Consider the following 14,530-nt stretch of genomic DNA (forward strand, 5'->3'; position numbering starts at 1 on the left):
TGGTGCCTGCCCAGAGCTAAAAATATTTCCCAACAGACAGGGGAGTAAGGAGGCTCCCAAGGAGAATCAATTTATTGGGGAGTGGTTGCAGTCGGTCAGACCCATAAATAGGAGGGGGCAGGGAGCCAGAGGCCAGGATGGGAGCAGTGTCCTTAGTCACGCCGGACACTAGGATCTTGATGCCGGCAAGCGGGGGTGAATAGGGGGGTTCCAGGAAAAGGCTGGGAGACCTAACTCCAGTACCACCCTCCAGATGAAGAACTGGGGTTGACACAAGGGATTGCAAACAAACTCAGGGGCCAGTCTGGGGTCTGGTCTGCAGGATCAGATGCTCTCATCCGGGGCTGGCAGGCGCTTGCGCGAAGGCTCGACGCCCCAGATCTCCCGGGCATACTGGGCAATGGTTCTGTCGCTAGAGAACTTGCCAGATGTGGCTATGTTCCGGATCACCATCCTCGTCCACTCTCTTGGGTTCTACAGGCCAAAAGAAAGCTCTGGTTCATCCTGCCAGTGGGCTCCCCAACATCCACCATCGCTCAGCCAGGGCCACCAAAGCCTGGCCGACCCCTGGCCCAGGACGCCTCACCTTGTACAAGGCACTGACTTTCTCCTGGCATTTAATGTAGTCTTCATAATCCGCAAAGACTTTAAACCTGGAAAGGAATGGAGAGGCAGGAAGTTCTAGGAAGCCAAGGCCAAGCCCATCCTATCCCAGTGATCTCCTAGGGGCCAGGAGAATGGAGCTACTTCCAAAGGAGCCTAGCCCCCACTGCCCAGGACCCCCGCACAGCCTCTCCACACAGCGCACAAGCCGGGTTCAGCCCAGCAGCCCCCGCTGCACGTTCCGTGGCCAGTCCACTCACCGGTCATGGTGCATGAGCATGTTGACGATGTCCTTGAACAGGTCCGGCTGTTTGGGGGAGAAGAAGCCGCTGCTCAGCTGCTCGATGATCTGCCGAAGCTCAGGAATGCGGTCATAGTACTCCTGGGCATTGTATCTGGGGAGTGGGGGGAGAGCGGTCTACACCCTGGAAAGAAGTTCCTGGCTCCTCCTCCAGGCCCCGTGGCTGCTGCTCTCCCTGGGGCTGCCACAGGCCTCTGGGGGTCCTTCCCTGGAGGCCTCCCCGATTCTCTGCTCAGCTTGTCATCCTGCAGAGCAGCAGAGCCAAGGCCCTAAACCCAGTACTCTTCCTCCCACACCCACTACCTCTACTAACCTGTGTGTTTCCTTCCTGAATGGCTGGTCTCCCTCCCTCTCCCAAGTCCCTCAGGCCCCAGGATGTCCTCGGGAACCTCCTTAAACTCACTGTCCAGCCGAGCTCATCATCACCAGCCCGGTGCCTGCTTGACTCCTGTGGGCCACTTTCTGAGGCAGCACGAGACCCCTCAGCCACGTGGGCTCAAAACCCTCCCCAAGGCCAGTCTCGTCTCTTTCCTTCCCTCTGCACATCCGTCCAGCCACCCAGGCCGGGGAGCGGGTGCAGTGGGTCAGAAGCCATAAATACAAGGGGGTGGGGAGCCAGAGGACATCCCTAAGCCCCATCCCAGCACTGACACCGCCCCTCTCTTCCCAGGGGTTCCGTTGTCAGCCCCCACATGCCCCCACCTGCACTTTGCCCGCCCCCCACACCCCTGCCACCCAGTGTCCACCTCACAGCCAAAACTGTCCATCAGGACTCCGCTTCTGAGCCTGTTGGGTCTTGCTCAAAACATGTCCTATCTCCCTCCTGTCCAAAGGACAGAGTCTGAACTCTGAGCCCAACAGGGGAATTTCCTTTTCATAGTTAATGCCAGCTCTCAGAAGCAGTTGGTGGGAGTGAATACTGGTAGAAACTTTCTGGAAAGCCATTTGGCAACATGCACCAGGGGCCTTAAGAACACGTATTTTTAAAAAAAAAGAAGAAGAAGAACTACTCATACTTTTTTTGACTCAGGAATATCTCCTCTGATCATTATCTTAAGGAAATAAAGATGTGGACATTGGTGTAAAAGGATGATCAACGCAGTGATATTTACAAGGATGAACAACAGAAATCAACCTTAATGTCCAACAGTATAGAACCAGTTCAGTAAGTGATGGTACCTCCGTTACAATGGAGCCCTATGCAGACATTCAAAATATTTCACAAACTATTTAATGACATCAGGAGTCAAAATTATGTGATGACATCAAAATTGTACAGGCATGGGTCCCAACTTTTACAGATACCCCCACACACGTAAGTACGTAGAAAAAGAGCTGTGGCTTTAAAAATGGGTGACAAGATGATGAATGACAGTTATTTTATTCTTTGTGGTTTTGTATGTTTCTAATTCAGGAGCATGTCTTGCTTTTATGATACAGAAAAAATATATTTTTGAAATAAATTTTAAGAAATGTAAAGCCAGGAAAATATCTGCTTCGAAGAATGGCATTTCTGACCACAAGCACCGCTGTATGTACTCTGCTCATATTTCCCTTTTTGCCACCACTGCCAGGGAGCTCAGAATTGAAATTTACTTCCAGAAATTCTGGAAATATCATATCCTTGGATTGAAATAATTGTCTTTGCCTTTGCCTTCAGTTCTCTGTGGCTCCTTTCTTTTCCTACGCGATTAAACTCACGTGTTGTAAGTTACCTCAAAAGTTCTCCAGAATCCTGAGGGCCAAAACCGAGACCTTGAGCAGACTGGGCCAGCCTTTCCAGGCATGCCCTCTGGCCCCCAAGCCCTACCCTCCGGTAGCCACACCTCGGTGCCTCCTGTCCACAGACCGTGAACTTTGGAGCCCTTCCCCCCCACCATACCCTCTCTGGTCAAGCTTTTCCACGTCCTCCACCCGCATGCCGAAGATGAAGAAGTTCTCTTCTCCCGCCTCTTCCGCCATCTCCACATTGGCCCCGTCCATGGTGCCGATAGTCAGAGCCCCATTGAGCATGAACTTCATGTTGCCCGTGCCTGAGGCCTCAGTGCCTGCCGTGGAGATCTGCTCGGACAGGTCAGCAGCGGGGATCACTGTGGGGCAACAGCAGGGGACAAGCTCAGCTCCAGGAATAGTCCCACCTCAGCCGGGGACTGCGGAGTTACCCAGATTCTGAGCACCACCCCCACCCTAACCCTTCAGAAGTCACTGTCCAAGTCTCCCTCTTACCACCCGCCCCCTATCACCGCTTGGAGATCCTTGAACATCTCAGATCTAACCTGGATTCTCTCCCCGCACCCACCCCACTATGTGTGTGTGACTTGAAGGGCAAATCTGCCTGAAATTCCACCATGAGAGGGGGCCATCCTTGTGATTTGAGCCTTGTCCTCTCCAGATTCTTCCAAATGCCAGTAGGCTAGGAACAGGTGACCAATGTCTCTTCCTGGCACTGTACTCATCAGAGCCTCCTTCTGGTGGCACCCCACCTTTCTCTGCCAGCGAGACTCGGTAGTTCTCCAGGAAGATCACACGGAGGCGGTCTCCTACCACTGGGTCGTGGTTAACCACATCCCCAATGGCCGTGATGAGCTTGATGATCATCTTGGCCATGTGGTATCCAGGGGCAGCCTGTGGGGGCACAGTCAGGGCTCAGCCCCACAGTCCAGCCCCCTACCCCCTAGCCTGCAACCCAGCCAGGCCAACCTCAGCCTGGGTGTCAAAGGACCAGAGCTGCAGTCTGTGTCCTGGCTTCTCACCTTCCCTCCAATCATCACAGTTCGGGGCACGACAAACCTATTGGGATCCTGCTTGATGCCTATGGAGAAAACAGAGGTCAGTGGGCCAGGTCTTCCCTCTGGGTGACACCCCCTGACAGCACCCATCCAGCCTGGGCCCTGGCTAGGACACAGTAGACCTCATTTCGGCAACCATTTGCTATGTGACCTCAGAGCCACCATTTTCCCCTCTCTGAGCCTCAGTTTGCCCATCTATGAAATGGGGATAATCCCATGTCCCAAGAGGTGTCCCAAGGCCGAAAGAGAGACATGGATCAGGAAGGATGGGGTACACACAGGGGGAACCCCAAGAGACAGAGGGACGCCCTGCCACTCACGGTTGTACAGGGTGATGATGTGGAGACAGTTGAGAAGCTGGCGTTTATATTCATGGATTCGCTTCACCTGGATGTCGAAGAGCGAGTTGGGGTTGATATGGACTTTGTACTCCTTCTCTAGGTATGCAGCAAACTTTAACTTGTTTTCCTGAAGATAGGGAGGGGGACGAGCTCACCAACAGGCCTCAGCCTCAGGAAACCCCACAGTGTCGTTTCCTTCCCGGAAAGGTAGAGGATGGGAGGCTCACTAGCCACCCCTCTCCATGGCTGCCCCACAGCAGACATCACTAATCAATGTCAGCACTCTTCCAGGGCGATCAGATGATACCTTCTTGCCATGGACTCCAGGCAACTTCTACCAGGAGCCTGAGGTTGCAGGGGAGATGGGCTCCACTGGCCATTCCCGGAACCAGGCATGTAGCACCTCTGGCATGCTCCCTCCCACCCTGGTGTGAGCGTCCCAGGGTGCCACCCTGCCTACCTGCTTCACTTTGGCCACATCCCGGATAAAGGCTTCGTCATCCACGAAAGAGAGCAGTTTGCGCAGCTGGTCCAGGTCTGAGATGTAGTCCTCCCCAATGCGCTGTGGGAGAGGGCAGTCAGGCCTCTGTCCCTGCCGCATCCACCTTCATCGAGGGGTCCCTTTCCAGGTCAATGGAGCCCTGTCCCCTGCAGATAGCCCCTCTTTCTGCAGCCTCCCAGCAGGGTCTTGGTGTGTGCACAGCCCTCTTCCCTCTGGACCTTGACCTCTGATGGCTGACCCCACTTGACCCCAGGAGGTCTTCCTCCTGGCCTTGTCCTTAGACGGGCAATGACCTTGAGGCCCTGCTCACAATCTCTGCCGCCTGCCGGTCTCACTTCAGATGGGACCTGCTGACGACCTTCTCCATTAGACTGGGAACTCCCACCTTGTTGACCACAGTCAGGCCTCCACTAGCCCACAGAGCAACCTCACACAAACAAAAAAATGGTCCCCCCACCCCCCACCCCACCTGGGTGACTCAGTGGGTTAAGCCTCTGCCTGCAGCTCAGGTCATGATCTCAGGGGACTGGGATTGAACCCCACATCGGGCTCTCTGCTCAAAAGGGAGCCCGCTTCGCCCTCTCTCTCTGCCTGCCTCTCTGCCTACTTCTGCCTACTTGTGATTTTTCTCTCTCTCTGTCAAATAAATAAATAAATAAATAATCTTGAAAAAAAGAAAAAAAGAAAGAAAATGGTCCCCCTCCTCCGGGCACATGGCAGGTTTGGAGAACGCAGAGCAAGATAGATTTCAGCCCTTCTGGGGGTGGGGGAACCCCTACAGTGACCGGTCCATACACAACTGATCCCTGCAGTGACCGGTGTTGACCCCTCCTGGCCATACAGTGACCTCTCACCTCAGCAATGACCTCTGCCAGCCCAGGGTTACACAGAACTAGCCAGCGACGAGGGGTGATGCCGTTGGTCTTATTCTGGAACTTATGAGGCTCCAGCTCGTAGAAGTCCTTGAAGCTGCAGGATGGGGTTGGAGGGTCAGTACTGGTCCCTGTGGGACGAAGGCCTCCTCCCTGAGGCCCTACCCTGGTTTCTTGCTGAGAGGCGACATCTGGGGACAGAACTGTTCTGGACATCGGGGTCATGACCCTTCTAAAAAACCGTGCTACCTGTGCAAAGGGCCGGCTGGGGTCAGGTAGCAAGGGAGCCAAGCTTGTAAATCAAGGAGGTGGGCCGGGGGCGGGGCCAGTTGGGGGCGGGGCCAGTGGGAGGCGGGAATCCCCCGGGGGGGCCAGGGGGGGGGGGGGGGCCCGGGGGGGGGGGGCCCGGGGGAGGAAGGGAGGTGTCTCACATGGTCTTCTTGAGGATCTCCGAGTGGATGCGAGCCACGCCATTGACCGCGTGTGAACCGGCGATGCATAGGTGGGCCATGTTGATGCGCTTCACTGCGCCCTCCTCCACTAGCGACATGCGCCGCAGCCGGTCTACATCCCCTGGGAACGCAGCTGCCACCCGCTGTTCGGGAGAGCCCAGAGCTCAGGCACAGACATGGAACCCAGGTCCCCAGCCCGGTACCCCCAGAGCTCCGCCCATAGCCCTCCGCGCTAGTGTCAGGATGCCTGCGGCAGCAGCCCTGCACAGCCCACCTCCCCAATGCCTCCCCTTCGATCCGCCCCCACCCGACTCCAAGCCTCCTCCGCTCACATTCAGGAAGCGCTGGTTGATCTCATAGATGATCTGGAGGTGGCGGGGCAGCAGCGTCTCAATGAGATGCACGGGCCAGCGCTCCAGGGCCTCCGGCAGCACAGTATGGTTGGTGTAGGCGCAGGTCCTGACCGTCACATCCCAGGCCTGATGGGCAGGATTGGGGAGTCAGGAACCCCAGGGCCTAACCACCATGGCTCTCCCCATATAGCATGCAGCCCGGAGCCTGGGTTCTAGGATACTCTCCCTCCAGGCCTCACACTGCTCTCTGTTCGCGGGGACTGCACTCGCATTTTTCCACCTCCCAGACCAGGAAGGGAACCCTGGGACAGAGAGAGGGTCAGTCGCAGGGGAGGGGGGGTCCGAAAGCCTACCTTGTCCCAGTCCAGCCGCTCCAGGTCCACCAAGATCCTCATCAGCTCAGGGATGGCCAAGGAGGGGTGGGTGTCATTCAGCTGGATGGCCACCTGTGGAGAGGGGGCCTGGGGGTCAGTCTGGGATCCAAACCTCGGCTATGATCCCTGAGCTTTGTCCCCTCAGCGCCCCCCTCTAAGGGCCCCCATGGCCCCAGGGCTGAGCTGGGGGGTAGAAGCCCTCAGAGGGGCAGCTGTGGGCAGGAGGAGAGGGACAGTCCCCAGGTTATGTGCCCATCGATTGAGGATCCTGGGCAGGGCACCCTCAGCCTCTACTCCCTCACCTACAAAGTGAGTGGGGCAGGCTGAGGCTAGAAGGGAGAGGTGACATCGCATACTTCATGGGAGGTGTAGAGAGGGGCCCTCCCCGGCCCCTGGCACCTTGTCTGGAAAGGCATCAAAGCTCGTGCGCACAGGGTCGCGGCACCCGAACTTGGAGGACTTGAAGCGGCGGATGATGTCCTGGAGGGTGGCGGCCACAACAAAGTACTCCTGCTTCAGCCGCAGCTCCTTCCCCTCAAAGAACTGGGGAGAGTTCAAGGCAAGGCTAAGCAAGTTCAGGTGGTGGTTGGGGGGCGGTGCGGCTAATGCTGCGGTGGGCGTGGCCAGGAAGCTCCTGCCCACCCCCAGACCCATGAGCCGTGAACAACCCCACCTCCAGCGCCCAAGGGTCTTTCACCCACCAAGTAGTAGTGCGGAGGATGGTGTTAGAAGGAGGGGCCACACAAGGACCGAGACTATTGTCAGCACCATCTCTGGTCAACAGCGGCCCCTCCAAAGTGCCCTGCCTAACTCGCTGTCCCCAGGACTTAGGTGTCCTCTTAAAGAACTCGGCGAGGTAGGGGGAGAGGAACAGGACACATGGGTCCCAGGGTGCAGGGCACATGGCTTGCTCAGTCGGAAAAGCACATGACTCTCCATCTCTGGGTCGCGATGGTTCAAGCCCCACATTGGGTGTAAACAAACTTAAAAAATAAACAAACTTAAAATAAAATAAACAAACTTAAAAAACAAAAAATATGTCCTGGGTGTGACTAGGGCTCCCAGAGACTGTCCCTCCCGGTCTTCGCTCTCTCCCAGGCCCTCAGGCTTCCTGTCGCAGCCCTGGAGGTGACATACGTTGTCATTGGGGTACAGGACACGCGAGATGTTCTCAGCAAGGTTTCGGTCCAGCACGGCTTGGATGTAGCCACCGATGTTGACTGAGGGGTGAAAGTGGGGACAGCGTCAGGCTGGGGCTCAGCGTGGGCTGGGGTGGGCGGGCGGGGCTGCTGGCAGCTGGGGCTGGACTCACAGTCCTTGAGGTTGAAGTCATTGGGGGCCTTGGCAGACCACAGGCGCATGGTGTTGACGATGTTGTTGCGATAGCCAGGCACCGGAGTGTCGTAGGGCATGGCCAGCACCACCTGCAGGGGCATCGGGCTTGGTGTCAGGAGCTGGGTCTCGGCCACTCGACTCGTGGGGCTCTGAGAACTGGAGTTCCAGCCTTTGTCCCTGTGCTCTGCCAACTCCCAGCCCCGGGTTCTCGTGCCAGCTCGGGGTGACCGTGAACAAGCCTCTGAACCTCTCTGGATGTCATCCATAGAGGACACCCCCCAGGACCTCCCCATACCCCCCATCCCATCTTGCCTGGCTGCTTCTGAGGATTACAGGGGGCAGTGACGAGCCCGGAGCCCAGAGGTGGGCTCTGTTGGGGGCCACCCCGAAGGGACTGGGGATGAGCTGGCCCGTCTGGCCTGAGCATAACCTAGAGGACCCCCGCTCAACCTGGAGGAGCCTGGAGCCCGGCTGAAGGGGACCCAGATGTCAGGTCCATCCCAGGGCTTAGGCCTGGTTGACCGCTGGGCTAATCAGCAGTGACTAAGGCCGGCCCCACCGCCCGTGACGAGCCAACGTCAGTAATTTCTTCCAATGGCTCCTGCTACCACGGGGCTGGGGGCACATCACGTCCCCCAGGGGTGGCACCCCTTCTCCCAGCACTAAGTCACTGAGCCCTGATTGGACCAGAGCAGAAGCTGCAGCTCAGAGAGGGAAGGGACTGACCCAAGAGCACAGAGCTAGGCAGGCTGCCCCAGCCCCCACTGAACCGTATCAGTGGAACTGGTGCCCGAGTCTGAAGCCCAGAGGTTTCTGCGCAGCCATCCAGACCTGCAGCCACCTCGAGAGAACTGACAGGCCTGGGATTCAGACACCTGGTTTGGCCCTGGGCTCCCTCTAACCTGTGTGACCTTGAACAAGTCAATTCCTCTCTCAGGGTTTTCATTTTCTCCCTGTCCCCTTCTCTGGGCTATTGTTTTGCTCCCCATCAAGCTACCAGGTTTAAGGTGCTGAGAAGTCAAGACACTGTGATTACCCTTGGATGAGTCTTGTGGGGTGGAAAGGAGCTGGGTCAGGGGAAGGGCCCTGGTGGAGCAGAGTGGCCTCTGTCCTCCTCCTGGGCTCCGTGCTTGGCCAGAGTGATCCTGTCTCACGCCTCTCCTGGCTCCAGCTGTGTGACCTCGAGTAAGTCACTTAACCTCTCTGAGCCTCAGTGTCCTCCACGCTAAATAGCACTGGGTCCAGTAGCCTCCAGGCTCCTGCCCTGTATCTCCTTGTTTTCTTCCAGAGCCTCCTCCTCCCCACTTGACTCTCATTGGGGGCTCCCCCCACTCCCTCACCTGTGTGTCCACCCACTTGGCCCCCTGGCTGGTGTGCTCCACTCGGCCATAGAAGTGCACCGGCAGTGTGAATTCAGGTCGGGCCTTCTCCCAGGGGTTTCCATAGCGAAGCCAGTCATCAGCCTCCTCCATCTGAGCCCAAGGCATGTTGGAAAGAAAGGGAGGCAGCGTCAGACCCAGGCTCAGACCCAGACTCACATCACAGGGGACAGTGGGTAGGGCAGGAGCCTGGCCCTGGTGTGCCCTCTCTAGAGTGTAAATTAAGGGTCCTGGAGTGGGCCCCTGGACTGGTGGGGTAACCGATGGGACGGAGTATGTGTATGGGAGTCTGACAGCTTCCACAGGCATGGACCACCCGTTCCAAAAGTGACCAGCAGGTTTTGGGGCTGGGGGGTGCCGGGGAGAAGGGACAAGGATGCTTTCTGTCAAAGCTGAGGTTGGTTCTGGATCTATCTGGAGGTAGATGACCCAGTGGGGGTCCTCTCCATCATGCCTAGGTCCCCACAAGGCCAGGGCCCAAGGCTGCTCACCTGCCAGCCCCCGCAGATCTTCTGGTTAAAAATCCCAAACTCATAGCGGATCCCGTAGCCGTAGGCAGCCAGGCCCAGTGTTGCCATGGAGTCCAGAAAGCAGGCTAGGGTTTTGTAGGGAGGTGGGTGTCAGGGACCTGGCAGAAAGGAGCTCTTCTGTCCACCCCACCCCTGCCACCCTGCCCACTTACTTACCGGCCAGCCGACCCAGGCCCCCGTTGCCCAGCCCCGCGTCCTCCTCAATCTCCTCCAGCTCCTCCATGTCCAGGCCCAGCTGGAGGGGGGAGGGTGTGGCAGTGGTCAAGGCCAAGGGCCAGCAGGTGAATTCCCCAATTCCTCAGCTTGCCCCACTCCCTGCCCTACTCCCAGCCCCCTCCACACCTGATAGGTGGCCTCATCACAGGCGTTCTCCAGGGCCAGGTTCACCATGGTGTTTTGTAGTGTCCGTCCCATGTAGAACTCTAGAGAGAGGTAGTAGATCCTCTGCCCGGAGAGACAGGTGTGGGGAAGGATCAGGGCCGCCCACAGCAGCATTTGCCCAGGCCTCTCACCCCTGAGGTCCCCTCCTCGGGCCCAGCATGTGTCAGCCCTGTCTCCACTTTTCTTTTCATTACAGGCTTCCAAACCCATCAGGAAGGTTCCGGTCTAGCATTTCCTCTGACTTTGGACACTTCGCTTTTCTTCTGAGCTTCAGTCTCCTGCCCCGGAAAATGGGGCTGCCCTCGCTACCTCGGCGACTGAGGTGCGTAGAAGAGATGAGAACCCCCGCCGTCGCACACAAGCTTCCCCTCGACCCACAGGGGAGTCAGGATGCAGAGAAGCCGCTTCCAGTCCTCCCCCAGAGGGGAAGGCCAAGATGCAGAGAAACCAGTCATTTGCTCAAGGTCACTGTGACTCACTCATGGCTAGAGTTGGCCACCTCCTGTCCTTGAGGTTCCCCCGTTCCCCTTGATCCTCAAGCCTCGGCCCCAAGAAGAGGACAGAGGATGCTGAGGGTGCCTGGCCTCTTGGTTTCCTAGGTCCCCTCCCTGGCCCACTCGCCTGCCCCTCCCCCTCCCCTGCCCAGGAGTGTCAGGTTGCTGACATTTACCATGACCCCAGCAGACACTTGATCTCACTACCCCAGCTGTCCCAGCGGCGCACCAGCCCCGCTGGTGGCACAGGGACACCACTCTCAAATTTAACGACCTGGCCTTCCACTCCAGGTCCAACCCAGGCCGCAGGGATCTTCCCGACCACCAGAAGCCCCTCCGCTCTCTGATCTGATCTGGCTCAGCCTGCTCTGAGCCCCCCAAACTTGTCCCCGCCACCCACCACCCAGGTTTCTTGGCCCGGGTTGTCCCAGCCCCAGCTCCCCTTGGCGCTCCTGCGCCTCCAATGTCAGCAACCTGGAAGGCCCCTTTATTTCACCGCAGAAACCCCTGACCCCACAGAGGGCCGCTGCTTCGCCAAGATCTCTGGGCTCCCTCCACAGCCCATTCCCCACCCCCAGGCGCCCCAAGCACCACCTTGGGGTCCTTCTCGTAGTAGTGCTGCTGCGTGCGGATCCAGCGGCCCACGAGGTGGTCGCGCACAGTGTGGGCCAGCGCGAAGTAGTAGTCTCTGGGGGTGGCCACATTGCGGTCCTTCACGAGTGTGAAATGCAGGTGCCGGTTGAAGTTCTTCTTGAGCTCGGTGACATTCTCCACGCCGGCCAGGCCGCGCACGCTGATTTGCTTCCTCTTGTCCTGGTCGGACAGGGGCCGGGACATGGCTGCGGGAGGGTGGGCCGGACTGACTGGCGGCGGGTGGACAAGCGGCCTCTGCAGTGCCTCCAGCCAGGGGGTGGAGATCCCCCTGCCGCCTGGGGTTTTATAAGCCTGGCTCCTGGAGGCCCGCCCCGCCTCCCCCTGCGATGGGAGGGTCTTGGCCTGGCTGCTCGGGGAGCTATTTTGGGGGCAAGGCGGGGGAGAAGGGAAAGGGGCCAGGAGAGCGGCCCAGCCCTGCTCATTCACAGCCCTGTGCTGACCCACTTCCTGCAGGCCTCGCACACTGGGGTCCGCTGTGCTCGCCTCTGCCTCTTGCGGGGTCAGAGACAGGGTGCGGCTGCCTCAGTCACCCCTGAGAGGCCTGAGGCTTCCCTGGAGCTTGGGGGCCGTGCCTTTGGCCAAGAGGTTGCCTCGATCAGGTCCTTTCCTTGGGTTGTGGAGGAAGAGTGAGGCCAGGTTGCGGCCTCGTTCGGCGCTCCCAGAGAAGCCAAGGAGGGCTGTCGGGGGGGACAGGCGGCAGGAGGCTAAGCCATCCTCAGAGCAGCCTGGCTGCTGTTTTAGACATTTTCCCAAAGACTGCCAGTTCCAATCCAGAAGACCTCTGGCCAAGCTTCCATGGTGGCCCTCCCCAGGGAAGGGGGGAGGCCTGCACCCCAGGGGAGGGGAGGTCCTATGCGGTGGCACTGGGGACCACGACACCCCCATGCAGGCTTAAGGGCCAGGAGCTGAGGGTCATCTGAACAGAAGAGTAACAGCCAGCAAATGACACTGGGCGCCTGAGAGAAGGGGGACCAGGACACTGGGTTCCGGGGGGTGGTATGGAGGAGGTCGCCTGGGACAGGGCTCCTGCTCCCCCACCCCCACTGAAGTCGAGCCTCCCGGAGTTGCCCCTGTTGCTGTCCTTCAAGGAGCTCTGTAGTGACCTTTTGAGAGGGTTGGTAGTCAGATTACAGGCCAGTTTTGGCTAGGGGCTGCCGGGCTAGAGCAGGGGCTTCTGGGAACTGTAGTCCTGGGCCCGAGGTGGCAGCACACACAAGCATCCCCCACCGACTCCTGATAACGGCCAGTGGTAGGAGGTCTCCCTGTGACACAGCTGCCAGGTCACTGGAGACCTCCCTCCCACTCAGGGCCACCTATGGGTTAGGATTCACAGCTGTGACCTAACCTGTAAAATGGGAGCCTCTGCACCTGGGACTTGACACCACCACCCACTCATCTTCATGGCCGGGCAGGTATGGGACTGTCCCCAGTCCACTGCTCATGCCTCAGCCCCGGCACTGATTTGCTGTGTGACCTCAAGCAGGTTGCTTTACTTTTCTGGGCCGGGAATACCTTCATCCAATTTATACTCTCAAATGAGAATAAAAATTCCTGCCTCCTCCAGCGGCTGCCTCCTACTCTTGTGGAGGCGACTGGTTCCTGCTTTGTTCTTTAAGCAAAAGGGGCCCAGGGCTTTGCGCTACTTCAGAGGATGCCTGGGCCTCCCTGGGCGGTGGGCTGGTGGAGAGGGACTGGGTGTTCTGGTCTGAGGACCAAGGAAGCAGGTCAGAGGCCTGGACAGCTGTAGGGTGCTACTGAGAGCCTGGTTTTGGGGAAGGCCGAGCTGTCTTGGAGGACATTCTGAGCCACAGCAGACCCAGGCCTGGAGGGACAATCTTAGTGGGGGGGCACTGCTCTCCCCTGCCCCCAGACGACATTACTGTGTTCATCTCCCATAGCTACCATGCTTCAAAGTGAGAAAAAAGATCAGGAAAACACCCAAGTGTGCCTACACAGATGTAGTGGAAATATAGAAAACTTGAAATTTCTCAGTATTTTCCAGTTTCTCCTTTTGGTCTTTTGTATGTTCTATTTCAGTAGTGTCTGGTGGCTCCCTCGTCTCTCCCGAGCTCCCGTCCTCAGGGCTCCCTGCCAGGGCTGTGCCTCTGCAGGGTCACCCACCCTCCAAGAAGCTGGTCTCTGGACATGGCTAGCATCTGGGGCTGCTGGGCCTGGACCTGCTCTGAGCCAGGCTGAGTCTCCTTAGTGCACAGTGCTCCACGGGGCCTGTTCCCTGTGCTGTCGCCCCACACCCTCGCTGCGGCAGTGCCCTGGCCCCACAGCCCTTCTCTGCACAGACCCTTAGTTGCCGACCAGTTTACTTTCCTGCCAGTAAAGACCTGCTCCAAAACCATTCCCAAATTCTCATCCTACTCCCCAAATGAATCCAATTTTCTTCCAGCTGGCTGGCTGTGATGCCCCCTTCCTGTGCCTCAGCTCTGTGCTCGCCCTTCCTTGGTGCTCAAGGGACCTGCTCAGCTGGGACTTGGCCTGTTTCTACTAGGAAACAGAAATTCCTTTTTTAAAGTAGGCTCCATGCCCAACTTGAGGCTTGAACTCACCACCCTGAGATCAAGAGTCTCACGCTCTACCAACTGAGCTAGCCAGGCGCTCAGAAATTACTTTTGATTTCTCCAACTACCTTCCTTGTGGGTCCCTTCCATCTTTGTTGTCCGTGCCCCCCACTCAAGCAGTTTCCAGGCTTTTTCCAGGGGTGACAACACCCTGGGGCCCCTCCTTTTATTTTGCAAGCCCCAGCCTAGCAATGAGACCTTGAAGGCTCAAACTGACCCACTTCTTGTGTCCCCACGTCCTCTCCAATCCCTCACTCCCCAGCCTACGCATGGGCCGATCAATCTTGAACCCTGGAAGCACTTGACCAACTTGAATAACAAGGTTGTTTATGTCTGACTAGGTTTCTGACCAGAAATCCTGCCTCCTTCTCCGGATCAATCTTGGGTTTCTCCGGAGCCCTAATGCTGACCTTTCCCAACTGGTATTCCTTTCACCAAGCAAGCTTGGGGGCAGGGAGCCAGTGCTGCGGAGCACAGAACAGTCATGGTTGAGCAAAGGTTTTTCTTCCTCCACCCCAAGCGTCTCAAGGCGGGTGGGAAAGTGTTTCTCCTCTCCCCCCGACTCCGCCACAAAGGCAGGTGCTCCAGGCACTTGAG

At 57.9% G+C, this 14,530-nt stretch overlaps 1 protein-coding gene and 1 non-coding gene across 2 annotated transcripts; both read right to left on the minus strand.

Annotated features, from left to right (window-relative positions):
• Positions 1-45: 45 nt before the first annotated feature.
• On the minus strand, positions 46-11,543 carry PYGM (glycogen phosphorylase, muscle associated). Its single transcript, XM_032879387.1, has 20 exons — positions 11,301-11,543; positions 10,174-10,275; positions 9,988-10,066; positions 9,793-9,896; positions 9,263-9,394; positions 7,900-8,011; positions 7,725-7,807; positions 6,987-7,130; positions 6,567-6,659; positions 6,193-6,339; positions 5,840-6,003; positions 5,391-5,505; positions 4,495-4,596; positions 4,014-4,161; positions 3,658-3,716; positions 3,388-3,529; positions 2,787-2,994; positions 864-998; positions 587-653; positions 46-474 (listed from the first exon to the last, which is right to left on the minus strand). Exons 1-20 carry the CDS (start codon positions 11,541-11,543, stop codon positions 325-327), a joined length of 2,529 nt encoding a protein of 842 aa, XP_032735278.1. The 3' UTR covers positions 46-324.
• Positions 11,544-13,896: 2,353 nt separating this feature from the next.
• TRNAK-CUU lies at positions 13,897-13,969 on the minus strand. The gene has a single exon. It is a non-coding gene; the product is annotated as a tRNA-Lys (tRNA).
• Between the last annotated feature and the right edge of the window lie 561 nt (positions 13,970-14,530).

Source organism: Lontra canadensis, unplaced genomic scaffold (assembly GCF_010015895.1).
Source record: "Lontra canadensis isolate GAN:19392208 unplaced genomic scaffold, GSC_riverotter_1.0 scaffold66, whole genome shotgun sequence".
In the NCBI taxonomy this organism is placed as follows: Eukaryota; Metazoa; Chordata; class Mammalia; order Carnivora; family Mustelidae; genus Lontra; species Lontra canadensis.

Coding starts and splice junctions, on each gene's coding strand:
- PYGM (XM_032879387.1), bottom strand. CDS start 11,543: ATGTCCCGGCCCCTGTCCGACCAGGACAAGAGGAAGCAAATCAGCGTG. Junction 8,012..9,262: donor CCAAGTGGGTGGACACACAG/GTGAGGGAGTGG, acceptor ATGCCCCTGCAG/GTGGTGCTGGCCATGCCCTA. Junction 2,995..3,387: donor AGTCTCGCTGGCAGAGAAAG/GTGGGGTGCCAC, acceptor GTTGCCCCACAG/TGATCCCCGCTGCTGACCTG.